Source organism: Rhinatrema bivittatum, chromosome 6 (assembly GCF_901001135.1).
Source record: "Rhinatrema bivittatum chromosome 6, aRhiBiv1.1, whole genome shotgun sequence".
NCBI lineage: Eukaryota > Metazoa > Chordata > Amphibia > Gymnophiona > Rhinatrematidae > Rhinatrema > Rhinatrema bivittatum.
The window spans coordinates 168,590,351-168,618,080 of NC_042620.1; the positions used below are offsets into that span (position 1 = coordinate 168,590,351).

At 41.0% G+C, this 27,730-nt stretch overlaps 1 protein-coding gene across 4 annotated transcripts in view; it reads left to right on the top strand.

Annotated features, from left to right (window-relative positions):
* ERBB4 (erb-b2 receptor tyrosine kinase 4) overlaps nt 1-27,730 on the top strand; it is a 2,403,189-nt gene that overhangs the window by 1,651,297 nt on the left and 724,162 nt on the right. For all 4 annotated transcript variants that reach the window (XM_029606129.1, XM_029606130.1, XM_029606131.1 and 1 more), the window contains exon 10: nt 16,914-16,987. In XM_029606129.1, coding sequence (XP_029461989.1) covers nt 16,914-16,987 — 74 coding nt within the window. The remainder of the gene's footprint in view (nt 1-16,913; nt 16,988-27,730) is intronic.

A 27,730-nucleotide genomic window follows, 5' to 3' on the forward strand; every position in this document is an offset into this window, starting at 1 on the left:
ACTTCAATAACTACACTACTGATGCCTCCCTATCCTGAAAATCCAATCCAAGGGCCACCATACACAAATGCTGAATCCTGCTGTGTCCTCAACACTGCCAGTTGGGCCATACATTTCCTGCTTCCTCCAGCAATGTCTGCAAAATCATCACAGGGGCCAACATTCACTGACACAATCCTCCTGCCTTTCCCTTACCAACATCACAAGGGCAAACATGCACAGACTCAAACTGCCTGCCATGTCCTTCTCAACATCACAGGAGCCAACATGCACTGATAAAATCTGCCTGCCTTGGCCTTACCAACATCATAGGGGCCAACGTGCAGACTCAATCCACCATCCTTGCCCTTACAAACATTACAGGGGCCAACATGCAATGACTTAATCCACCTTCCTTGCCCTTGACTGGGTCTTCAATTATTTCAATCCATTTTGCAAAGATGGTGAGTTCCCCTGAAGCAGAGAACAGTTGAGTATGCTCTCGAAACACTGCCAACGTCAGGCTGTTGATTGAATTTCTCACCTGTAATAAAAGCTAAGTAGCAAGAACAAATTGAGAGAATGATTTGAGATAAAAATTTTATTTGCAATTGAAAAAAATTATAAAACATTGGACTTTAATAGACACAGTTCCTATGATGATAGTGTTTCCCCACAGTGGTTCCAGCTGTTGAGGTGCACTTCTTTGAGGAATTGTGTTCAATAGGTAAAAAAGACTTTGTTGTGCTGTTGTTTCATTGTCAATTGAGGAAGTTACAACTTGTCCTTTGTGTGGTGTGGGAGTAGAGATGTATTTCCCGTGATTAGGGCCTTTGTAATTCAGGGGACCTGAATTTCAGGTTAGTGCGTGCTAACTCCCCGTTAGTGCACGCTAAAATTGTAATGTTAGCTCGCACTAACAGGAGTCAGCGCACACTAACCCGAAAACCGAATTTTCCTGAAATTTCATGAAAATTTGATTGGTTTTCGGGTTCCCCTATGTGGGAGTAGTTTAATCCTATGCCTGTCATCCTTTGGATTCTTGTGTCACTCTCCTTGCTGCCATATGCAGATTTTACAGCTTGATGTTCTTAACTTCTTTCTACCTATACCTTCCTGGCATACACTTTGAGATCTTCTTGCTAATCTGAGGTGCTACTGTGCACCTCTTCCATGCTTTTGAAATCTTGAGACCACTCTGATTCTGATTTTTTTGTCACATTTTCTGCTTCTTTCCCTTTCATAGTGCCTTATGGTCCTGATGCTACATTTGGTACTACTTTGCCTCTCATGATACCATCAGCTATTCATGACACTATTGCTGAGCTGCCATCTTCTTTTTTTTTCCATAAATATGTTTATTAAGTTTAAACCACAAGTCATAAACATACAGATGATAAACATATGGCATGATTTACATGCAAGACAACCCTTATCATGCCACCCTCTCTTTAAAGCTTGAGGTAGTCTTTTTCCTCCTACTTTGCTTCATTTATATTGCATTAGAGGACTCCTGCCAATCCTATAAACCTGGTACTCCTTTGTGGAGCCTTAAGCTATTATCTGTGGTACTTTTGATGCCACTTTACCATACTCTAAATATCTTGCAGTTCTTTCCCCCTTCTGATGATTTTTTCTTACAAATTTCTTTAGAATTGATAAAGAAAATCACTATTCTAGAGCCTATAATAGAGTGTAATAATTCCTCTATAGGTTTTAATGGAAAACAAATGCAACTAATGAAACAAATACATAATTATTTTTTCATATTGGAACTAATGAAATGAATATGGGTCCCAACAAGCTGAATGAATTAACCAAAATGAAGTTTTTTGTTCTGTACATCCTTATAAGTTAGTATAAATTTTGTATTAGTATGAATTTTGTATCTTCTCTGTAAATTTTGAATTTCCATATGGTTCTAATATCTAGTTCATAACAACCATTCTCCCCTGAAATGTTTAAGTTCCATATGGAACTTGTACATAGCTCAAAATAATGATAGTTATAATTTAGGAGCTAATGACTGTATTATTTTTTTTATTTTATGTTGTTATTTATCTATGATTGTCTATTTGATTGTTTTAAATCACTTTGAAATTTTTAAACTAGAAGGCAATCAATACATAATTTTAAATAAATAAATATGTAATGTCAAGCTGCATTACCATTGTTATAATATCTTCAGCAATTATATCTTTACTTTTGTACTTTAGGCATAAAGCACAATGTAATACCAGCATTAATACCAATAGGTACTCACTTTGCCATGCTGGTTTTAATGCTAGTTAGTAAATAGATCCCTAAATGAGTAAAAAAATATCAAACTGTCTGTAATATACATGAAAATATTGCATTCAGTGCTAATTTATTTGTAATTGCTTCTGCATTCAATCCCTGCAATTAATATTATTTAATTTTACATGCAGTGGTCTTTAAAATCAATGTGAAAAGGAGAAGTGTCAAAGGATACTCTTACTCTGTTTCCTCTGTCAATGTAAAAAATATAGACCATTGATTTTTTAATCCAGAAAAAATATATTACAAAATCCTACTTTTCTTAAAACCTAAAAGCATTATAAACCTAATCTATCAAATATTTTGTCATCATCAAATGACAGAAGACGCATTTGAGTTTTAGTCATATAAATCAGATAAATGTTCTTAAGGGCTCTATATACTATCAAAAGTCTATTCCATGTCCATAAAACCTGTATGATTTATTTGAATTAGTTTTGGCAAAGCCCTCATCCTTCTTATTAATTATTTTAGCAAATAGTCTCACATCTAAATTAAGTAACAAAATTGGTCTGTATGAAACAGAGTCTGTCTGGCTTAGAAAACACTACTATAAAGGTTTCTGGCATTTGTTCAAGTAGTTTACCTCCACCAGTGAATTACAGTGGAGTCACTATTTGATTCATAAATGATTGATAATATCAAGATGTATACCTATCCAGACCATGGGCTTTATCATATTTAATTGCTTTGACATTTTATTTGATAGACCTGTTATGACCCATCCCCTCCCAATTTAACACACAAGACTTCCAAGACTTTGTTGTAAAATAATTTTCCAGATGCAGAGAGAACCCATACAAAAAAAACATACCCTAAGATACTCTTCTTATTCTGTAGTATCTATCACCACATCAGAAGTACATGAAACTTTATAGAATTAAGCAAATCTTCATGAGACTGTTTTGAATTGCATTAACAATTTTCCTTTTTTTTTTTTTGTTTACTGTAACTGGAGGTTTTATTTTTCCTGTTTTTGTTTCACTTTGGCTGCCAGCCATCTGCTTTATCTTTTTTTCTGTACAAAACTTAATTTTCTTTAAATCATCTATTTGATTAACTTGAAAGTACCATAAGCAAGGCACCAGATGCAGGGGTAGTTCTTTAAAAAACCCTGCAGTAGCTGCCTCACTGTGCCTTTTAAATTCTAATGCCAGCAACGTTCTTTCTACACCCCACCAGCAGCAAGATCTGCTATAGCATAGCAGAATGATGTGCTGCTAGCGTTCCTACTTTCCACCAGTAAACAGACTCCATAGCATTGTGGTACACTGGCAGGGGATCTCCCCTCAAACGAGAAGACCACGCAGCACAGAGGAATGATGTGCTTTTGGAATTTCCACTCCTTGCCAGAAAGAAGACCATGTGATGGCAAGGAATACATAGAATGACTTGCTGATGAGGTTCCCACTCTCAGCCAGTAAGAAGAAGACCCTGAACAGTGCCTGAATATAAGATGCTGGCATGGGCTATTTATTAATTTATTTATCTATTTTTATTTATTTATTTTTTTAAATAATTTTTATTGAATGTTTTCTGGTATTAAACCACAAACAGCAAAACACGCTTGATCTAGAACAAATAAAACACTGCCATCAGTAGAACCCCTTCCCAAAACCGTCCCCTCCCCCACCCAGCAATTGGGAGGATTAGGAATCTAAATAAAATAGCTTATAAAAAGTCAGTCTTCCATCCCCACACAAGAGGGAATAACCTGCATCCTAGAGCTCAGTTTAAGAAAAGTTCTCACCTCTTTTGGCAAAGAACACACAACTGGTTTCCAAATGGTATGGCTGATCCACTGTTTCTTCTGCGACAACTTGTTGGAATCTTGATTCCAACAAGTATAATTCCAACATAGCATTAGTCCACATATCAATCGAAGGGCCCATGGTGATTAACCAATGCCTCAGAATTAATTGCAATACAAACAGACACCCCTTTAAAAGAAGAATAGTGGCAGATAAAGTAACTGGTACTGCAGGGTCTTCATGACCAATGAGGCAGAAAATAGAGCCCCAGCAATTTACTTATACATGCGCAATAACAAAAAATTGCTTAATAGCCTGCCAAAATTGTTGCATCACAGCCTATTTCCACAAAAATGAAATAAAGTAGCATGAGGTTGTAAACATTTAACACATTGAAGAGATGTAGCTATACCAGCCAGGTAGGCCTTGCATGGCCAAAACAGAGACCGATGTAATAATTTAACATGTAATTCCCAATACCACACTTAGCACAGCCTTCCTCACTAAGGGGTAGATTTTAAAAGAAATGCACATGCGTCCATATGTAGCGCTTCCTGGTGCGCACACATGGACATAGCAATTTTATAACATGTGCACATGTTATAAAATATGTGGGTTGCATGCACATGTGCGCCAGATTTTATAATACCCCCGCATATGTACGAGCAGTGCGTGCAGGGGGGAGGGGATTTCTGCAAACCTCACGTGGCGTCACATTTCTGCCTTCCAATTAAGGAGCGGACTGGAAGGGAACTTCCCTACCCTCCTACCTAACCTCCCTTCCCCTTCCCCTCTTCTCCCCACCCCCTAAACCCTACCTATCTAACCTTGTTTTTTTTTGTTTTTATACTTAGTTAAGAGCCCGACCTGAAGTAAGTTGCACGTGCCAGCAGCTGGGACAGTGATCAATGATGCTGTTATGGCCCGCCCCTTGCAGGAAGGCCATCACTTATGCGCATACTGGCCTTTACGTGCATTTCCGGGTCTTTTGGAAAATAGGCTTGGCACGCGCAAGGCGCAGCCACATGCATAAAGGCTAGGTTTTTCGCACACAGCCTCTTTAAAATTTACACATAACTGATCAGAGTCATATAATTCATCCTCCGACAGTTCACACTGAAGATCATGTGAGCATGTGCATGCTAAAATAGAATAAATATTATAGTGGGAAGACAAGTGTAGAAACTTATACTACATCGAAATAGAAATCTTGGTTCTAGCACTAAGATGCACTTGTCATTGAAAAGGGCCAATTGTAAGAGATCTTAAGTCACCCACCCCAAAAGCCTTAATAAAACTAATGATTTACAAATAGATCAAATAATCTGCATTAGTGAAAGAGAGAGATTGGCAGCAAAATGAAAAAGATCACACTGATCCATCCTGTATATTAACAAAAGGCACTAAATTGGTCATACATTGATGAAAACGTCTTTGGGTATATCCAGCACCCCAACCAGGTAAAAGTTGTGGATTCCCCCATAGTGGCAAAAACAGAGAAGTTTGCCAGGCTAAACCCATATGTTCTCTAAGAATACATCAACATTGCCGCATGCAGCCAACCAACAAAGAATGAGAAATAGGGAGGGACAACATTCTAGACGGTGCATGCAGCAAGTACATTAAGTTATGCTATTGCACAAATTCCTGTTCTAATAAAACCATAAGGTTATCATGGGTAGTCTGAAATTTCAACCAGTCCCCAAAAACCTGCAAGAGGCATGCCAAATTATAAAATCTAATATTTGCAAAGTCGTGCCCACTTAAAACCCCCTAAAAATTGGGAACATACTTTCTGAAGAAACGGATATCCTTTTTCTTCAAAAAAAAGAGCCACCATCATCAATAAATATAGTAGTTTAGGGATCAAAATCATTTTAACAAGCAACTTGCACACCTGTAACAATAAAGGAAAGTGTTTCCAACAGGCTAATTTAATTTGAAATTCCAGCAGAAGAGGCACGACATTACACTGATACCAAAGTGCCGGGTTTTTGTGAATTTTAACTCCTAAATTCTTGACAGTGTCTTTTGCCCACACAAGCAGAAAATTAACCCAGAGATCACGAAGATGACCACCAATATCCATCACTTCTGATTTAATGATATTCAATTTTAACCCTGAAAAGGTACCAAAATTAGAAATGTGCTCCAAGAGCAATGGGAGAGTAATATCATCCTCAAAGAGTAAGAGTTTTAACTCATGTGACCAACAGAGTGTTGCACTTGGAGGTAGACCCTTGTCCTGGAGCAGTGGAGAATGGCTCCCTGGTAAGGACCAGGAAGCACCTGCCCCCAGGGGGCGGAGCACAGGAGGAGGCAGAGGCTAGGATGGACTTCACCACTGGAAGTCCGAGGTCCTCCCAGGAAGAGCCCGTAGGGACCCGAGACGCTTGGACTTAGGTGGGCCTCGCAGGGTCTCCCAGAGAGGTAGTAGAGAGGCATGCCCATGATCAGCAAGGGAGTGCGGTCGGACTTCACACTGTTAGCCTGTAGAGGCAAGGAAGGCCCAAACAGCGTAGGCGATGACAAGGCAAGGGACAGAGCCAGAATCAGGAGATGTGGTCAATGGCAGCCGAGGTCAGAATCCGAGCATCAGTCCAAGGAGTAGTCAACGAGGCAGAGGTTAGCTTCCGGAGGTCAGATGAGGTCACAAGGCAGGCAGAGGTCAGGATGCAGGCAGCAAGGAACGGGCCGAGGTCAGTACCAGAGAGACAGTCCGAGGGTACTACCTGGAAGGATGGACAGACAGACGCTGGAACAAGGCTGGAACAAGACTGTGAACGTGGAGGCAAACTAGAACACAATACAGTGCCGACCCGATTGCCAAGGCAAGGAAGTGCAGGCAGGGACTTCCCTATATCGTTCCATCAATCAGGGCACGCCGCTGAGCTAGGACCCGCCACTGGCTCTACAAGAGGCTGGGCGTTCCGGGCGCAGGGGAGCAGCCAATGCCACTGGAGATGCCAAACTCTGGCGTGAGGCCTGGTGCGCAGAGCCCTTTTTAAATATTGGGGTTTATACATTGGCCACCCTCCAGTCTTCAGCTACAATGGATGATTGTAATGATACATTATAAATTTTAACTAATAGCTCTGAAATTTCATTTTTGTGTTCCTACAGAACCCTGGGATGCATACCATCTTGTCCAGGTGATTTGCTACTCTTTAGTTTGTCAGTCTGGCCTACTACATCTTCCAGGTTTACAGTGATTTGCTTCAGTTCATCTGATTCATCACCCTTGAAAACCATCTCTGGAACCAGTATCTCCCCAACATCCTCATTAGAAAACACAGAAGCAAATAATTAATTTAGGAGTAGATTTTCAGAACCAACGTGCACACATGGGCATGCGATTTTATAACATGCTCATGCCGGTGCGTGCATGTTATAAAATCAGGGGTCGGCACACGCAAGGGGGTGCACGCCAACACCTGTGGTCTTCCCCCATTCCCTTCCAGGCTGCTCTAATTTTGGAGCGGCCTGGGAGGGAACTTCCCAACCCTCTAAACTAACCTCCCTTCCCCTTCCCCTAACCTACATGCCCCCTATCCCTAACCTAGACCCCCTCCAATTTTTATCTTACCTTCTGTACCTGTCTCAGGGCAGGCGCATGTTGCACACGCCAGAAGCCTTCTGGCACATGATCCCCCAGCACAGTGGCAAATGGCCACTGTGCCGGGAGCCTCTGACCCTGCCCCTCCCCTTTTCCTAAGCCCCGAGACTTATTTGTGTTCCGTGCCTTTACGTGCGTGGCTGGGCCTTTTTAAAATAGGCCTGGCATGTGTAAGCCCACCTAGGCATGTAAATCCACCAGATTTACACATATTTGCCTTTTAGAATCCGGGCCTTAGTCTTTCTGCACTGGCCTTATCTTCCCTAAGAGCCCCTTTAACCCCTCAGTCATTTAAATGTCTAACCGACTCCCTCACAGTTTTCTTGCTTCGGATATATTTTTAAAAGTTTTTATTATGAGTTTTTGCCCTTAAAACCAACTTTATTTCACATTCTCTCTTAGTCTGCCTTATCAATGTTTTATACTTAATTTGACAATACTTATGCTTTTTCCTATTTTGTGGCTGGATAACTTCCATTTTAACTGGCTGTATTCAAAAAATATAGCCAGTTAAGAGGCAGAGGTTTTTTTTTTAATAAAGGGTACTGCATGGGCCTGCATTCCAGTTCCCCAAACCCAAAATAATTTCTAAATCTTCTCTGTCAGGTTCAGCTTCCCCAACCCCCCCCCCCCCCCAAAAAAAAAACAACATCCTGCTGAATATCCAGGACAAGTATGCCAAATAACTTTATCTGGATAACTTGTCAGCTCCCCAGCTTACTGAATGTTGGGCTTCTAATATCTGGAACGGAAGGGCTACTGGCACTTGCCTCACTGCATAACCCTTGCTGTAGTTACACAATGTTAGGTTTTATCTTAGGATTTACCACCCAGGAAAGAGATCTAGGTGGTATAGTGGATACTGGATAATATATTGAAATCATCAGCTCAGTGTGCTATGGCAATCAAAAAAGCAAATAGAATGTTAGGAATTATTAGGAAGAGAATGGCAAATAAAAGGTTGAATTTATTTATTTATTTAGGCATTTTTATATATCGAATATATCGTATACACTTCACGTCGGTTTACATACAAGTTGGACAAGCCATTAATACTTTATCCCAAAAATAAAATTGAAATGAGATTAAAATTGAAACATAATTAAATTAAAACCCCATAAGGGCCTTTGGATTTAATTCCTAATAACAGACTTACTATAAATTACAAAATAATAAAATACAATTTAAAATTTGGTAAAACCATATGTAATGGAACTAGCATATAAAACTAAAAGTTAAAAATACTAAGTATTTCTATCTAAAACTATGAATTCCTAGGGAGAGTCGTTGAAGATGGCGCGGGCCATCCATTGCTCATTCCATGTGACAGGGGCCGACCAGTGGCACCGGAAGCCTCTGTCACATGGTAAGGGCAAAGGGCCACCGGTGCCATTTTGATTCCTGCGAAACCCGACGGCCCAAGAGGGAGACATCGCTCGTCGGACCCAGCTGGACCACCAGGGCTTTTAGTAAGTCTTGGGGAAGGATCGGGATGGTGGGGGTGGAGGTGGGGTTCTAATAAAGTAAAATTGAAGGGATGGGGTGTTTTTTGTTTTTTTTAATAAATGTGCCCCTCTCCCCCGCACTAACCCAAAAAACAAATTTTCCCCGAAGTTCATGGATAATCCGTTTCGGGGTTTGGGTCCCCCTAACCAGGACGAATTAGGCAGTTTTGTTGAAATTGCCTAATTCGTGATAAAAGAATGCACATCTCTATAAACTGCTATTAATTGATAAGCAATAGTAGCTTGTGATTTATTTAATGTTTGGGTACTTGTCAGGTATTTGTGACTTGGATTGGCCACTGTTGAAAACAGGATACTGGGCTAGATGAACCTTTGGTCTGACCCAGTGTGGCATATCTTATGTTCTTATAAGTTCTTATGACCTTGTTTGTGCCCATTTGTACTTGTTGACTGAAGGAATAATCAAGAAATGAGTACCCTCCGATCTCAATGATTGTGTTAGAATAAACCAATCTGTAGAATTTCTTAAAATACCAGAGTGTGCAATTGATAAAAATTGAAAAATCATTGTCACCAACCTGAACCTGACCCGCCATTTCACTGGAAGCCAGTGAAGATCTCTCAGCACAGGGGTAACCTGCTCTCTTCTTGAAAGACCAGTTAAAACACAAGTGGCAGCATTCTGAGCCAGTTGCAAAGCATGTGTCAACATCTCAGGAAGGCACACTATAATCCAAGTGGCTCAATACCAGGGCCAAAAAATATCTTGAGGTAAAAAACTTTTAGTGGCCTAAGCATCTTAAGTTTATAAAATGCTACTTTGGAAACATGACAAATCTGTAGCTTCATAGTCAGTTGAGAGTATAGAAAGACTCCCAAGCTTTTTACTTCTGTTTGGATCAGCACAGACTGATCAAAACCCTTTGCCACCCAAAGGATCTTTGTTTTCTTTAAATTTAAGAACAAATGCTGATTTGTTAGCCACTCCTTTACTTTTTGATTATATATTACTTTCTGGCAGCAGTACTGCTTTGGGGCAACAGAAGAAAAACATCATCAGCATACAGAAAATATTTAACATTTAAAGATTGTAATAATGCCCCCAATGATGAAAGATATGTTTTGAACAAAACAGACGAGAGTACCTCAGAGTTCTTTGTGTGAGATAAAATTGAAACTACCCCAATGCCATTCCACCAAGACCATAAGAAGATAAACAATTAACCAATATCTCATGGTGAATGGTGTCAAATGCAGCTGATAGATCCAACTGAATCAGAATACCAGCACATCCCTGATCCAAACTGCATAATAATGTGTCCATTAAACTTAAAAGTAAATACTCTATGTTATGGTTTCTACGAAACCCAAATTGATTTGTGTCTAGAATCTGAGTATTACTCACTTAATCCTCCAGTTGCTCTTAACAATCTTTTCTAAAATTTTCATTACGGTCGGCAGGTTTGATACTGGACGATAATTTGCCAACTCTAAAGAGGAACGATTGATATTCTTCTTATCCGGTATTATGGTGGCCTGCTTCCAGGCTGCTGGAATCTTACCATCAGTTAGAGATCTATTAATCATCTTTTTTTATGATGCTAAAGGAGACATGTTTTACATTTTTATGATCAAAAATGGACATGAATCTAAAACTGATTGATATATAGATTTTAACCCTGAAACCTTTGAACTTCCTTCGATGTAATCATTTCAAACTCTGTCCAAGTATTATGAAACATGTTAGTCTGTGCCAACCTTGGACTATCCAATGTAGACCCAAGCTGCTGTTGGAGACTCTGAATTTTTGCCTCAAAATAATTAGCCAACAATTCACATTCCGGCACCTCACTGTCCGATTTTTCAGGACCTGCCATCAATTTTCTCACTATGGAAAAGAGCTCCAATGGCTTATTAATCACTCTTTCTAAATGGAATACATAGTATTCATTTTTCGCTCTCACACAACTATAGTCACTTAGAGCATTTTATATGCTAACAAAGAAGTCTCATCTTTTACCTTTCTCCATCACCATTCTAATCTTCTGAGTTCCTCTTAACCTCTACCATACTTTCTGAAAACCAAGGTACAGACTTCTCTTTCTTTCTGACTCTGATCTTATATTCTGGGGCTACCTGATAGCCCCAGAATATGTGTGCCTGACAAATGGTTTACAACCCTTGTGATAGGGTTGTACTCCATTTGTCTGCCATTGCAGTCAAGGTATCCCAATTATCTAAATCAATTTTTTTTAACCAACACTCCTGAAATTTCTCATTATCTAGTAATGGGCACCTATTTCTTTTTTCCCCTTAGGGCATACTTATTTCTACGTGTGAACTTAGTCTCTAAGGTAAAACAGATTAAAAATTGATCTGACCAGACAACCTCTTGCTTATTATAATTCTTCACATAATTAGCATCACATTCCCTAGTTAGCAAGAGGGCAAATGTATGACCTGCCTCATGTGTTTTCCCAAAATCAGCCGTACTAATGACACAACTTGCGTCATTGTTACACATTCTTGTTCCACAGAAGAACACTCTTCTTTATGTAAATTAAAAACTCCCACGATTATTAAATTTTAAAATCTTAATGCTAGTATACTCACAAACTCACTAAGGAGACGTAAATTGGCAATCTTTTCACCCAGAGGATAATATAATGTGCAAATAGTCCAACTGTGAACTTTTATCAACAATGCCTCTATAGGCAAAACCAGCTCCTGATGTATTCTACTAAGACCAAGTGTTTGCTTAAAGAGAACCATACTGGTTGATTGTCAAAGGCTTCCATGCGCCGAAGCTGGGAGATACACGTGTGACTCGGCCTGGTGCGCACTTTGTGGATTTTAAAACCAGCGTGGGTACACGCACATCTCTCGGTACACGCATAAACTTTTTCTCACCAAAAGGGGCAGGGAATGGGCATGGTCTGTGCCGGGCATGGATGGGGCATGGGCAGGCCAGGACTGCACCATGAAGTCAGCACGTAAGTGGTTATATGCACAAGCATACACTGGGATCCCCTACAGCAGAACTTTACTTCTGCTATGGTCGCGGTGTAAGTCATGTAACAAAAGAAATGAGGCTAGTCAGTGGGGTTTTAAAGCTTAGGACTAATAGGGTAAAAGGGAGACAAAGTTAGCTAGGGGGTTTAGGAAGTCTTCTCCTTTAAGGAGTGAACTGGGAAAAAGTCCTATTGTATCGCTGTGCATACCTACTAAAATTCCCCCCACTTACACGCTTGAAATGGCATTCAGATGCACATGCGCATGTCAATATAAAATTGTGCATGCTTATACACACGGATAGCTGATTTTATAACACATGTGCATATATGCACATGTGTTATGAATCATAAGTGATGGTTACTTCAAATTAAACATACTCAAAAGATTAAAACCCCTACTATTCCCTAAAGACTTTAGAACTGTCTTACAGGCACTTGTCTTATCAAGATTAGACTACTGTAACTCACTATTCTTAGGCCTTCCCGCAAATATAACAAGACCATTGCAACTTCTGTAAAACTCTGCAGCTAGACTCTTGACAGGTACTAGAAGATCTGAACATATCACCCCAATATTAAAAGAACTTCATTGACTGCCGGTCAAATACAGGGCCCAGCATAAAATCTTATCACTAATACACAAAACCCTCTACAATGAAAAAATTGAATGGCTAAACTCTTCACTTCACTTCACTTCCACACCCCCTCAAGAACCACCAGATCAACCGGAACAGGGTTGCTACCAATTCCTTCCTCCAAAATTGCCCACCTAAATAATGTAAGAGAAAGATCTATCTCTATTGCTGGACCCCTTCTATGGATCTCTATCCCGCAGGAATTGCGACTAGAAGCTGACATCAAATTATTTAAAAAGGGGATTAAAACTTGGCTTTTTAAACAAGCCTACCGAGAGCTGTTAGCATACTTATCTTACACTTCTGATTTAATACTAAGGTAATGTATATTTTTATTTTTATTATACTATCTCTACCCTAACTATACTACCTCTCTGTTTAAATTTTGATTATTTAGCATACTATTTAGTTTGCTATGTAAATTATATTATGAAATAATGTATTTACTTCTTTCTTCTTTGGAAATGCAAATAATTTTAAATGATTAATTGCTAACTACTAAAAACCAATTTGATATGCTTGCAAGAAAAGTAGGTATATAAACATTATTAAATAAATAAATAAATAAATAAATATGTTATAAAATTAGGCATCCTTGTGCACGCGACACAAATGCATGCACATGTATGCACATGCACAGGTCTTACATTTTACTTCTCTATACCTCCCCCTTGTTTGCTTCCTCAAGACTGCTGAAAAAATGCAAATACTGTTGGGGAAGCACTGTTCATAAGAATAGTGTTATATTCCTGGTGCCAAGTCTCTACAACACACAATGGGGCAGATTTTCAAAGGGTTATGCACGTAAGATACGCGCATAACACCCGAAAAGCTGCCCATTCCACCCCCTGTGCGCGCAGAGCCTATCTTGCATAGGCTCAGCGGCGCACGAAAGCCCTGGGATGCGCTTAAGTCCCGGGGCTTTCCTGGGGGGGGGGATGTCGGGGTGTGTGCCAGGGGGAGTGTCACGGCCGGCGCGTCATTGGGGGGTGTTTGGGGGTTGGGGCCGCGTGCGTGTTTCCGGTCCAGGGGCATTCCGGGGGCATGGCCACGGCCTCCGGACCAGCCCCCAGACCGGAACATGGCACGCCGGCAGCCGGCCTCGGAGGGAACTTTCTTTCGCCCTCCCCTCACCTTCTCCTACCTTCCCCACCCCCCCTTACCTTTATCCCTAGATTTACGCCTGCGAGAAGCAGACGTAAATCTACGCGCGCCAGCGGACTGCTGGCGTGCCGTTATCCGACTCGAGGGCTGGTCCGGAGGCCTCAACCACGCCCCCGGGTCGGCACCACGCCCCCGGTCCCGCCCCCAAAACGCCACGTCCCGCCCTCGAAACGCCGCATCGTTCAGCCCCGCCCCCCGACATGCCCCCGACATGCCCCCTTCAAAAAACCCCGGGACTTACGCGCGTCCCGGGGCTCTGCGCACGCCGACGGCCTATGCAAAATAGGCGCTCCGGCGCACGAGGGCCCTGCTCGCGTAAATCCAGGCGGATTTACACGAGCAGGGCTTTTAAAATCCGCCCGAGTGTGAGCAGCAAAAGATCAAATTTGGCTGTAGCAGCAATGGTAATAAAGTACAGCAGTGCCTTCCCATGTTAAGTCCGTCATTATCATATGATATTTTACTGTGAAATGCAGTAGGAATCCCTCATTTACATAATTTTCTAGAATTTACATACTCATTGGCACATTTTCATGCTAACATACAATTTGATAAGCATTGCATGTTTGTACCACATTATAGCATGCTAGACCCTAACTCGGCTTGATGCATTGCTCAGTCAACCAAATCTGATTTGGTTTATTTATTAATATATCCTTAAATCTAGCTGGTTCAAACTTAACAGCTGGTTTTAAGTTGCTCAGTCATGACCACTAACTTACACTTGAAAGCAAAGTTTGAAGGGGAGCAGCAGGGATTTCATCCTCCCAATCAAAATGAGAATTGGTACAGGGAGATGGGGTGGAGCTGACAGCCACCCCCATAGTCCCTCCAGCCGCCCAGCTGGCGTAAGGAAATAAGTGGTATCTGATGTCCATCCCCTGCCCATTTCCTTGATAAACAGTCCCCAATCACTGCCAATCCCCTCCTGTACCCTCAAAATGTCCACAGTCAAACTAGGAGGACATTACACTATGGTTTATAGTCTTCCCATATTGACATTTAGCATTGTTGTGTCAGCATCCACAATCCCAGATGACATAGGGGATGGAAGACCTAACTTAGGAACTGAACTGGACACTTTCCATATAGCAGTATATAGCACTACCACTGAACCATATGGCTGGCCTTTAAAAACATTGAAAAACCTTTTCCTCACCCATATTGATAAATTTAATTTCTTTAGATTCCATGGAATAAATTAAACTGATATAAAAATGGAACGAGATGCATTTTTAATAGCATAATTTCCTGTAAAAACTGATTGATGCATTTTATCTAAAATCCTTCCTCTTATTCAGTTGGTACAAATATAGTCCCAGAAACTCAATAGGGCCATACATACACTTCAATGATTTAAAATTATTGAAGTATACATATGTACATTTGAGTCACTAACATAATGTTGTGAATTTTGGCAATATTTTTAATCTATATTTAGAGGTTGTTGGTCCTGAATGTATATGCTGTAAATGGATTAGTGTGAATTTTTAGTTAGAATGTATATGAGTTATGCGTAATATGTTACAGTGACATTATAAGTATTTTCCTTTGTAGATGGTATTTTCTGTTTAATATTAAGATTTAAATCTTTGTAGAAGTATAAATAAACATTTTGTAATTTTTGTTAAATATTTTTTTATTGTTGAATCTATTGGGTATACTCATTCTATTTTTCATTTTGTTTGTTTATATATATATATATATATATATATAAACATATATACATATTTATATATATACTTATTTATTTATCGCAGCTATATCATGCAGACAAAAATCCAATTATATTCTCATGTGTATATCTCAAAAAACTTGGGATGAGCACTCATGCAATCCATGAAAACTAATATTTTCCTATGTATTTGTTTTTTTATACATTGTTTTTTTTATACATTGCATGAGTGTTCATCCTGGTTTTTTTTTTATATCTATATATATTTATTTATATCTATATGTACAACTATATCTATATACATCTACATTTCTCAACTGAAAGCCTGGGGAAAATTTCAAAGTGGGATTTTTCCAAAGTTAAACTCTCGTTTACCTGCAGAAATCCCTTTGAAAATGGCCTCTACATATATAAAGATATACTGTGTATATATATATATATATATATATATATATATATATATATATATATATATATATATATATATATATATATATATATATGAGCATGTAGGGACCATTTGATTTCTGTGGATAAACAGGAGTTTACCTTTTGGAAAACCATGCTTTGAAAATTGCCCTGAGCCTTTGCTGGGTAAAAGTATGCATGCTGCATATATACTTTTCTCTGTGGGGAAAAGGAGTGGCATTGGAGATGGGGCCTTGGCCAGCTGAAGTGTTTCCCCTTCGGTACCAGCCAGCTGTCAGATTTTTAAAGGGAAATGCCACAGGGAGTTTCCTTTTAGAAATCTGCTTGCATCCCACAGGGACAACTTCTAGCTCCCACTGAAAATTACTCTTATAACATATACCTTCTCTTCTATGCCAAGAAAGAATACAGGTATGTAGATCTACTTTGTACAGAAGAATAGGCAATGTCCCAAAGATGATCATTTAACATTATCTGTGGAAGATGCAGTTATGAATCAATCATTCATGTTGGAAAATGAACTATCTTCAAAACAAAAGTTCCCATTAAGGGAAGTAAAATAGCCCCAACCAATACTGAAGGTTTTATTTGTTTAAGATATTTAGGAAGTAATTGAGCAGTTCAGTTCATGTTCAATAGCGCTCATATTTCCAGGCCATCTTGTCATTATACTAAATGACTCTACAGTTACATCTACCACTGTTCAAGATAGTCAAAAGCATTAAATTGTTGCTTTATCCTTCAGAATGATGCATTTCCCAGTAATTTAAAGAAAAAAAGATTGTCTGGAGGTACCAAGCGCGTATTCTAAATGCTACTGCTAAATGATTCAAATCAATACATTTTCTCATTTTAAATTTAGCTCATTATTCACTTAATCTTCCAGGGACCCCTATCACACAATTGCAGCACTGGACCCTGAGAAATTAAACATCTTTCGCAGTGTCAGAGAAATAACAGGTAAGAGGAAACACAGCATTTTGTCATCAAAGCTCAAAGTTTCTGAACTTCTCTTCTGGAAGCAAAACTTTATTTCCAAGAAACTGTATGTTATGTGTACTGCTCAGTATTTTAAAAGTAGGTATGGTAAACTATGCTTCCCATCCAGTATAAATAATAACTGATATTGTCAATTATTTGTTTTAATTTAGCTTTTTTGCTGTGATTCCCCTGCAACTCAGGGATTGTTCCATGTTTTTGGCAGTGTCCCATATTATATTGTGCACAATTCATGCAGCATAGGAACCAAGTCAGATCAGTGTTTGTGATATAATTTGTGACTCAGATGCTAACTTGGCAGCAGTTTTTATAGAGGCTATTGCATCTTAGTTTTATTTTGATTATTGCCCATGAAAAGTACCCACAAAAATGTTCACCCGCATTTTGAGCAGATACACTTTTAGACAAACGTACCCAGGTAGTTTTAAATAATCAAAAAATTACCTGCCTGAGTGCCGCCTTCTCTGAACAAACCCCAAAATTAGACCTCCAAACATATTGAGTAAAATTACCCATGTTGCTGACATGTAGGGGTACTCTGATCTGCATATAAAGAGGGCAATGATAAAAAAAAAAAACAACCCATTTATGGAAGTAAAACTATTACTTAAAATAGTATTTTACCCATGGAAAGGGCTTTCATTATTGCTCTCAAAATTACAACAATAAAAATATATTGTTATAGGATATTACGGCATGTCATGTGTTCTTTTGACATATTAAACAGAAAATAGGGAATGCTACATTCTTATAAGAACTATTTCAAAATTAATGTATTAAGTTAACCCCCACATTGTTTGTATAGAGCTTTTCAACACTACTTAACATAAAGAACATTTATCCCATGATTTAAAGATTTTGCCTTTTGTCCCTCAGCCATCTCCGCCACCTCCAGCACTTCACAGATAAGCCTCCTGGGCAGTGCTGGCTATCATTACCAGCACCAGGCCTGGGGGATCACCTCCTTCAAAGTGCACCCTCAGCATGGCTAAAATCGCAACCACTTCCTTTTTCTAGGCCTATGCATGCCACCTCCCTCGTGTGCTTAGGATTGATTGAGTACTTAGATCTCCTGTGATGCAGTGCGCTCAGTACTGTGGCTGGAGTCACATGGCCAATTTAGTTTTTGTAAAATATTGTACAATGCACAATCCAGGCAAATAAATTTAGAAAATTAAATTTAAAACGTGTAAGTATGTGTATTTTTCTTTTATTCCTTATGAGAAATAATCAATTATGTAGCCTTCAAATTCTGAAGTTGCATCTGCCATATGTTCCCTCCCTTAACATAAATGTGTACATCGCTATTACCTATAGCTGTAGATAAAGGGCTAGGTAATGAAACTGTTAAACCATGAAGATAGTTTTTACTCAGGGAATTTGCTGCAATAATCAAACCAAAACTATACAGGTAGTTCTGCTTTGCTTATTGCTCCTTCAAAAGTACCTGCATAGATTTTCACCTGCATTTTGTGTGGATAATTTTTAGGGCAAAACTATGCTCATAATATCATCACTCAACCTAAACACACTCTGGGAATGCCAACAAAATTAGGAGGGTAAATATACATGTGGTAGACATAAGCACATATTTTTATCTGGGTAGAATGTATGCAATAATCAAACATTTATGTGGATAAAATAGCATTTTACTTACGGACATGCCTTTTATTATTCCTCTCGCTGTGTCTAAAATATATATGTGTCCTATTTAAATGGATATGACTAATTTTTTTCTGCTGAGAATGTAGCAAACATTCACAGAGCAAATAGCAAGTAAATTCACAAAATGTGAAGATGGATGAGACACACATGTCATCCTTGCATTCATACTCTTTCAGATGAATAAAGACATAGCAGGCAAATAACTGTAGAAAGATGACCACAGCATAATACAGTTTATATATTAAAACATATGAACAACACATATTAACAGGAGTAAACCTATGTGCAACCGCTTATTTGGATGGTGTGCAGTGCCCTTGCTTGGTGGACACTGGCTCTCAAGTGACGTGCATAACACAAACCTTCTATGAAGACTATTTATCACATCGGAAGCTATACCCTCTAGAAGACTTACTTTGTGTTACGGGTGCAGGAGGTCAACCTGTTCCTTATCTGGGGTATATTGAAGTTGAAGTACAGTTTCCCACCATCAAAGAGTGCCATCTTAGTTCTTCATATGCTCTGAAAAAGAATCATGTTTTGGGATGACCAGCCTTCTTCCTACTCAATAACTGTTAATGGTTACTTAAATATATACCTTCGGACTCAGCTGTACAGTGCTAGGCAAATATTGTGCCCCCCCAAAACAGTGGACTGGCAACCCATTCCATAGAAGTCCGAGGTCCAGGGCTAACCAGTATCAGTGTCATATTCCATGCTGTCAAAGTGATGTTGTAGTTGCGACAAATCATCATAGATGCTTGGTGTCTCTTAAATGCTGTTCCATAGCCACAAAATTGCTTGAAATGCTCATAGTCAGTTGTCGATGCTGGCATCGACAACTGACTATGAGCATTACCAGCTGCTGCTATGCTGTAATAGGCCCATCAGTTTTGCATTCCTTGAAACACACCATGGGAGGGATGCATGGGTGGGCAAAGATATGATGCTCCATGTTGAAGACATCTCTATGAACCACAGGCCTGCCTTTTAAAGTCTATGGGTAGGCCCGCAAAGCCCACATCCCTCACTGATGCCAAGCCGTTTACCTATCTATACCTTTTCTTACATATCCCTCCCTTTCATCTCCATTTTTTTCAAAAAATTCCATCTCTGGCTCCCACACACCTATCAGACTAGCTTTTTACGCTCCCACCTCGACCCTCAGCTTTCTTTTTTGCCCTTCCGGCTGTTCTGTCTCCAGTCCATTTTTTGTACTGTTCCCTGATTTGGGATTTCAACATATGCAGATGGATGAGATACCTGTGTTGTGCTTTCACTTATAACCTTTCATATGAATAAAGACACAGCAGGCAAATAACTGTAGAAAGAACTTTTATGGAAATAATACAACTTATATAGTAAAATTTTTGAACAGCACATATTGACAGCAGTCATCCTATGCTCTGAAAATGAATTATATTTTGGGGTGAACCTTTATTTAACTAATTCTAATGCCTTTCAATGACTTCTTAAATATATATCTTCAGACTCAGCCATACAAGCTGTCTAGTGCTGTGCAAATTTTGTGCCCTCAAAAACAGAGAACTCGCTCTCTATTCCATAAAACTCTGGGGTCCAGTGTTATCCAGTATCAGTGTCATATTTCCCACTGCCAAAGTGGAGAGCAATGTTGCAGTTGTGGCAAATCATAATAGCTACTTGGGCTGAAACTGTAATGGGACCTCTTAAATCTTTCTCAAAGCTGCAAAATTGCATGAAATGCTGATCACCCAAAACCATCATGGTAATGATACCTCATTTGCCTCGGGCAACCCCCCCCCCCCCCCCCCCCAAACTAGGTTCTGTGGTCATGACATGTCACCAACAGTTCCAGAATATCCAATAAATCACTATTAAATATGTCAAGACCAACATCTGACATGCATTCCATCAGGGTGAAATTAACCGAGATAGTTCACATCAATTAGGTCCGTACCAGGCTGATACACTGTATGATGGGTATGAATCTACATATCCATTTATTCAATATTTTTCTAGTTTTATCTAGGTTCTGATGGAACATTTTGCTGAGTCAAACCCTCCTGGGGATCATGCAGGACAAGGCAATGCGCAATACAGGAAATAGATTCACAATCACAATTTAATTACTCTGCATTTTTGCACAACCTTCACACTGTGCATCAATGCTATATCATTGCCACCAACGTGAAGAATTATCATCCAGGGAGGAGCTTGTGCCCTATACATGAGGGGCACCAGCTGGTCCCATATCATCCTATCCAGATTAATGAGATCTGAGAGGTTGACATGCTCCATTGTTCTCCAAAAGGCCTCATTTTTGATGTTTTGTATGTCCAGTGTACAAACGAGTGCCCCACAATCCAGATAAAGTGCATTGTCTGACTTGTACCTGAAATGAGAACAGTGCATTGTTAGTGGGATTTCACTAGAATTAAACAATGGGTCTTACTACAGTTGTTATCTCCATGACTGCCATCTACCTACAGACATTGTGTGGGAGCCCTAATACTGCTGCTGTCATTGCCGCCCTGATTTGGAATGAATACTTAAGCCCAGATTTTAAAAGGCCTGCGTGCATAAAACCGGGCTGTATGCATGTGGCCGGGCCTTGCGCGCTGTGCACATTTTAAAAAGGGCTCAACCACGTGCACAAATCCTGGTATGCGCACAAGTGCAGGGCCTCGGGCGGGCTGGAGGGTAGGGTCTGGGTGGGCTGGGACAGTGCCATTGTATGCTGTCCTTATGACTCGTGTCCCAGCAGCTGGCTGGCACATGCAACTTACTTTAGCTCTGGCCCTGAAGTAAGTTGAAAAACAAACAAAAAAAAAAAGGATAACTAGGAAGGGTTAAGGGGGTGGGGAGGAGAGGGGAAGAGAGGAGGGAGTTTAGGTAGTAGGGTAGGGAAATTAAGGAACGAACTGGAGGAAACTGTGGAAGGCCCGATTGTGTTGCCTTGAATAATTTGCAAAAATTCACCCTCCCTTGTGCGCCACCCATTCATGCACACGTGAATTGTAAAATCCAGTGCACATATGCGTGTGGCAACCAGATTTTATAACATGCACGTGCCGACGAGCTCATGTTATAAAATCGGCGCATCCATGTGCGCGTGCTGGGGATCGCGTGCACGTGAACACATGCATGCATCTTTTCAAATCTACCCCTTAGTGATAAACTTGCCATCCATGCCGCATGCCCTTAAACACATCTGAAGAACCCAGGAGAATTGGAAACAAGACACCAGATGCCCTTGTTGTGCAGCAGCAACAGTCTCAGGCTGTCCAATCTCTGGGTCAAGTAACTCTGGAGATTATGTACTGGTTGGTGAGGTCTCCCTTCAACCTGTTCAGATTAACTATCTTGCCATTCACTGTAGGGCAGTCTTGGACCTGCGAATGTACAGTCACTTGTTCTGGAGTCCTAACCACATCTCCAAACTGCAGGCCAGAAGTTGATGGGCCCACCAAAGATTGCAGCACTAGCTCGCTGACATGTAATGCCACAAAGAAAGCCTGCGAGAAAGCACATCAAAATAGAATGGTTTCAAAGTCCATTAAGCAAACACTGGGGAAGGCTTTGAATATCTTTCTTAGATAATCATGAGAAACTTGGCATCTTGTATCTTGAGTTTTTTAAGCAGATCTTGCTCAACCCAGCCTCCATCAATTTTCTCACAACAAAGTTAGCCACTGCATTCTCAATTCCTATCACCTTCGTAAAGAAGTCTATAGCTGCTAATCATGTTGCCATTGTAGACATACCAATGCTTTTGTGCTTGAGCTGTAAAATATATTTAACAACAGATTGAGTTCTGACTGGCCACATCAGATCAGTGCCCCTCACAGTGAGGAAAGGCTGAAAATCAGACATAGCACTTTGATAATACTTTTTTGTCACTATCTAACAAGTCTATCAGTAGTTTCCAAACTTCAGAGGGCCAAATCATTAAACTTTTGAAGAACTTGGTGTTCTGAAGGTGTCTGCCTCTGGAGCTAGAGACTTGGACGATAAGCACTTAAAAAGGGAGAGTCAGCAGTTCCATTTTTTTATACCTGTAAGCCTATTGAATGATTGCAGGACTTGCTCCCTAACCTTAATATGATGCTTAATAGGCTCAGTTTCTCTGATATGTTAGTGGGGGTTTTTTTATATGTTTGCTGTGGCTCTAGCTATTCTTCAAATGAAAAACCTGCCCATTTGGATAACTCAACAGGTGAAACTAAGAAACCCATGAAAGACTGGAACTGCTTTATGGTCTCCTTCTATGCCTGTCCCACGAAAGCAAGAGTTTCTTTTATCTTGACTATCTTCTTCGATGGCAACCTAGACATTCTTGCCCGCACGTCTAGCTCAATCTCCAGGAAATTGATGACTGAAACGGGCCCTCTGTCTTATTTTGAGTGAGGGGAATACTGAATTCTGCAGACATCTCTTGGAAAACTTTCAGTAAGGATTGGCATTCCAAGGCATTTTTATCAATAAGCAAAAAATCATCGAGATAATGTACTATATTCTGGCATACTAAGGTCTGCTCGACTACCCAGTGCAGGAATGAATTAAACTTATAAAAAATAAGCACAGAATATCAAGCAGCCCATCAGCATGCATTTGTCAAATAATACTCACCCCAAAACATAAAGCCTAACAAGTGAAATGATTCTAGTACATGGGAAACAATTGGATGGCAGACTCAATATCCTCCATTGCAAGATTGGTGAAACTGTGAATAATGTTGATTGATAGCATGGTCCAAATGTCTGTGCAAAGAAGCAGATCAATGCTCTGAGTAGAACAAGATATGAATAAGGTAAAACTTACTTGGTTCCTTCTTTGATACCTCTCCCAAGGGAGATATGATCAGGCCATAAAATGGAGGCATTCAAAAGGGGCTGGATAACCAAGCCAGGGAGAACCAGTACCCATTCTATTTTTTTTGGGTACTGGTTCATGTAAATTGAGGGACACTGAATTGCAAGCCAGGCCTATAAGGAGGGAGAGGGTGGGCATTGAACATGATATTTATAAACCTTGAATGAGGCCAGATGTGATCAATTCAGCTTGTGCTCGGTATAAGTAGTGATTTAGCCATGGGATCATAGCCTTAATGTTGACTGTTGAGGAGGCTAGGCCTATTACTGCTCCTAGGAAGCTGCTAGGCCTGTTGACAGTGATCTCTAGGGGCTCTATATTGTGATGCTGCTTGGGCAACCCCACAATTAGTGCAGGCATGCTGGAACCTGCATGGGAGACAAATAGAGTCCAGAACCTCACCCTTGTGGGGGGCTGCTCAATGCCACTGGATGCTAAATAGCTGGTACTTGGCCTGATGTTCTAAACTGCCAAAAGTGTGTGGCTCAAGCTTGTATTGTCACCAGTGGTTTGCTGATTATCAAAGGACATGCACTGTCACAGCCTTTTGGTTCCATAGGTCTGTGCTTGTTGACAAAGTTCCAGCATTAATTTTCTAACTTCTGTTGCTCACCCCTGTGATTGGAGGAGGAATCACACCTCATGGCCCTACAAGTGGCTGTAGGAGGGTTGAGTGCCATGTTCTGAGTCACATGCTTCATGATTTTTTAGTTTTTTTGCCTCCATCTGCTTTTGTTATGCTACAAGAATAATGCTATGAAAAACTTGTAGAAAAACAAGGAAATCATTTTAGGAAATGGTCAAGAATACAGATATAAACATCTTCTTTATGTGTGGAGGTGTTATGTTTTTGAAGGTTTGGGTGGACTGGCAGGCTTGGGTGGCAGCTGACCATGCCCACAGGATGGAGCCTGGCTGGGCTAGCATTCCTCAGGGCACTGGAACAGCGGTTCCTCCGGTAGCAGTGCTGTAGTGAAAATAACTGAGAGAATGAGTACAATGAGACATTCACAGAGTCCTCAGTATGGAGAAGCCCCGAGATAGGGAGAGTTGGCCCTCGAGGAGTGAGTACCAGATCCCTGGGAGCAGAGACTCATTGGCAAGTACTCATGCAGCAGTTCCACGTAGGAGATGGCACTGGCGCTGGAACGGAGGCAGGCCCTCAAGGAGTGAGTACCTGGTTCCAGGGAAACAGTTCTGAGGAGTAGATGGTAGTACTCACAGATGGTGTCTGTAGCAAATTCTTCCAAGTAGAAGAGGAGATGGACACAGGCAGTGAGTCAGGGAACATGGGCTCTCGAGGAGCGAGTACCGGTTCCTGATAGTGACCTGAAAGAAGCAGAGAGGCCCCCGAGGAGCGGGTACCTTGTTAGCAGTAAAGAGTCCAATAGAAGTTGGAGGCAGAGTAGCTGGGTACGGAGAGCAAATCCCATCCATAGGAAATCCCTTGGTAACTCAATGGCTAGCAATAAACAACAGGCTTAAATATCCGGGCAGTGTGACGTCATCACAGGGGGACGCCCCTGAGGTTCGCGCCATAGAGGAAATAAGAATGAGGGCGCGCGGCGCACGTGCCCTAAGGTACCTGAGGAGCATGGCGGGAGGCAGTGCCCAAGCCGGTCTGGGGTCACCGGAGAGGACGGCGGGCAGATGCTGCGGCAGCCAGATGTCCACAAGGAGCAGGAGGAGTCGCAGAAAAAGAAAGGTAGACAGAGTGAAGCTGTCGGGCAGCGATGGTTGCAACAGTACCCCCCCTTCAAAGGGCGGTCTCCTCTGCGGGTACCGGGTTTTGGTTTCCAAGGATATGAGAGATGGAATTGATGGATCATCTCTTTGTCAAGGATATTAGCCAGAGGCTCCCAAGAATTTTCTTCGGGGCCAAAACCTTCCCATGAAAGAAGGTATTCCCAAGTCTTGCCTCATCTTCGGACATCAAGAACGGCTTCAACCTTGTAATCTAGGTCGTCTTCTGCATTGATGGGAGATGGTTCCTGAGACTTGGAAAAGAACTCACTGAAAATGAGTGGTTTCAGAAGTGAAACATGAAATGCATTGTGGATGTTCAATCCAGGTGGTAGCTTCAGACTCTAAGTTATGTTGCCAAGATGTTGGAGGATTGGAAATGTTCCAACGTAGCGAGAAGTAAATCGAGTGGAGAGTAACTTCAGTCTAAGGTGCTTAGTGGAATGCCAGACTTTGTCTCCAGGTTGAAAGATAGGCGCTCTGGAATGGTGAGTGTCATAACATCTTTTGGCTCGATTACTCGCTTTGAGTAGCATTTCTTTCGTCTGAGTCCATAATTGATGGATATCATCAGCAGTGGATTGAGCTGCTGGGGACATCACTGAGAGCTTCAGTGGAAGTGGCGGAGATGGTAAACGTCCATATACCACTTCAAAAGGCGTTGATCCAGTGGATGTTGCTGGATGAGAATTAATGGCAAATTCAGCCCATGGTAACAGTTCGGCCCATTTATTCTGATGGCAACTCACATAGGCCCAAATGAACTGTTTCAGGGTCCTATTCATCCATTCTGTTTGGCCATTTGATTGAGGATGATAGGCTGATATATAGTCTAGAGAGATGTTGAAAATTTTGCACAAAGTCTTCCAGAATTTTGCCATGAATTGTGATCCTTGATCCGATACTATGTGCTTCGGTAGGCCATGAAGGTGAAAGATGTGGGTTATGAAGAGCTTTGCAAACTCCAAGGCTGAAGGTAAGCCAGGTAGCACCACGAAATGGGCCATCTTCCTGAAATGGTCGACTGTGACCCAAATGGTATTCATACCTCCAGAGAGGGGAAGATCAACTACAAAGTCAGTAGTGATATGCGTCCAGGGCTGCTCCGGAGCTGGAAGCGGTTGCAGCAATCCCCGCGATTGGCCAGAAGTAGGTTTGTGCTTGGCACAGTTGACACAAGATGCTACGTAGGAGAATGTATCTTCCTTGATAGTTGGCCACCAATAATACTTCTGGAGCTTCAGCAGGGTACGGCGTTGACCAGGATGGACAGCCAGCTTGGAATCGTGAGCCCAATAGAGCACTTTCTTCCTGAGATGTTTAGGCATGATGGTTTTACCAGTGGGCACAGAATGGGTAGCACCCAAGATGACTTTCTTCGGGTCGATTATATGCTGAGGTTCTTCTGGAACATCCTCCGAGAGAAAGGAGCGTGACAGGGCATCAGCTCTGGTATTCTTGTCTCCGGGGCGATATTTGAGCACAAAGTCAAAATGGTTAAAAAATAAGTACCATCTGGCTTGTCTATGGTTAAGACGTTGTGCATGGTGGAGATACTCTAGATTTTTATGATCTGTAAACACGGTAATTTGATGTTGAGTGCCTTAGAGCCAAGGCTGCCATTCCTCGAATGCCAACTTAATAGCCAGGAGCTCTTTATCTCCGATCCCATAGTTCTTTTCTGCCAGAGAGAAACGTTGTGAGAAGAAAGAGCAGGGATGTAATGCTTTGGAGTCTCCGATTTGTCTCAATACAGCCCCCACACCAACATCAGAGGCATTGACCTCCACGATGAATGGCTTGTTGGGGTCTGGATGACACAGGCATGGTTTGGTGGAAAAGGCAATCTTTAAATTCTCGAACATGGAAATGCCCTCCGCAGACCATTTAGAAGTGTTGGCCCCCTTTCAGGTCATTGCAGTTAAGGGCACAGATAAAGAAAAGTAACACTTTATGAAGCTTCTACAATAATTGGTGAACCCCAAAAATCGGCTCAGGGCCTTCAGGCTGGTAGGTTGGGACCAATTTTTAATACTCTCTTCTTTTTGGGGATCCATCTGAAAGCTATTTTTAGACACAATGTAGCCAAGAAAAGGCACAGAGTTAGCACTTGAATAGCTTGGCGTAGATCCGACGTTCTCATAGTCTTCCTAGTACTTGCTTGATGTCCTCTAGATGGGTAGACAAGTCCTGAGAAAATATCAGGATATCATTTAGGTATATCACGACACTCTTGTACAACAGGTCCCGCAAGATGTCATTCATCAAGTTCTGGAACACGGCGGGTGCATTGCACAGGCTGAAGGGCATTACTAAGTACTCGAAATGACCATCTCGAGTGTTGAAGGCTGTTTTCCATTCATCGCTACTGCAAATGCGAACTAAGTTGTAGGCCCCCTTCAGGTCAAGTTTCGAGAATATTTTGGCACCTTGAAGCCAGTT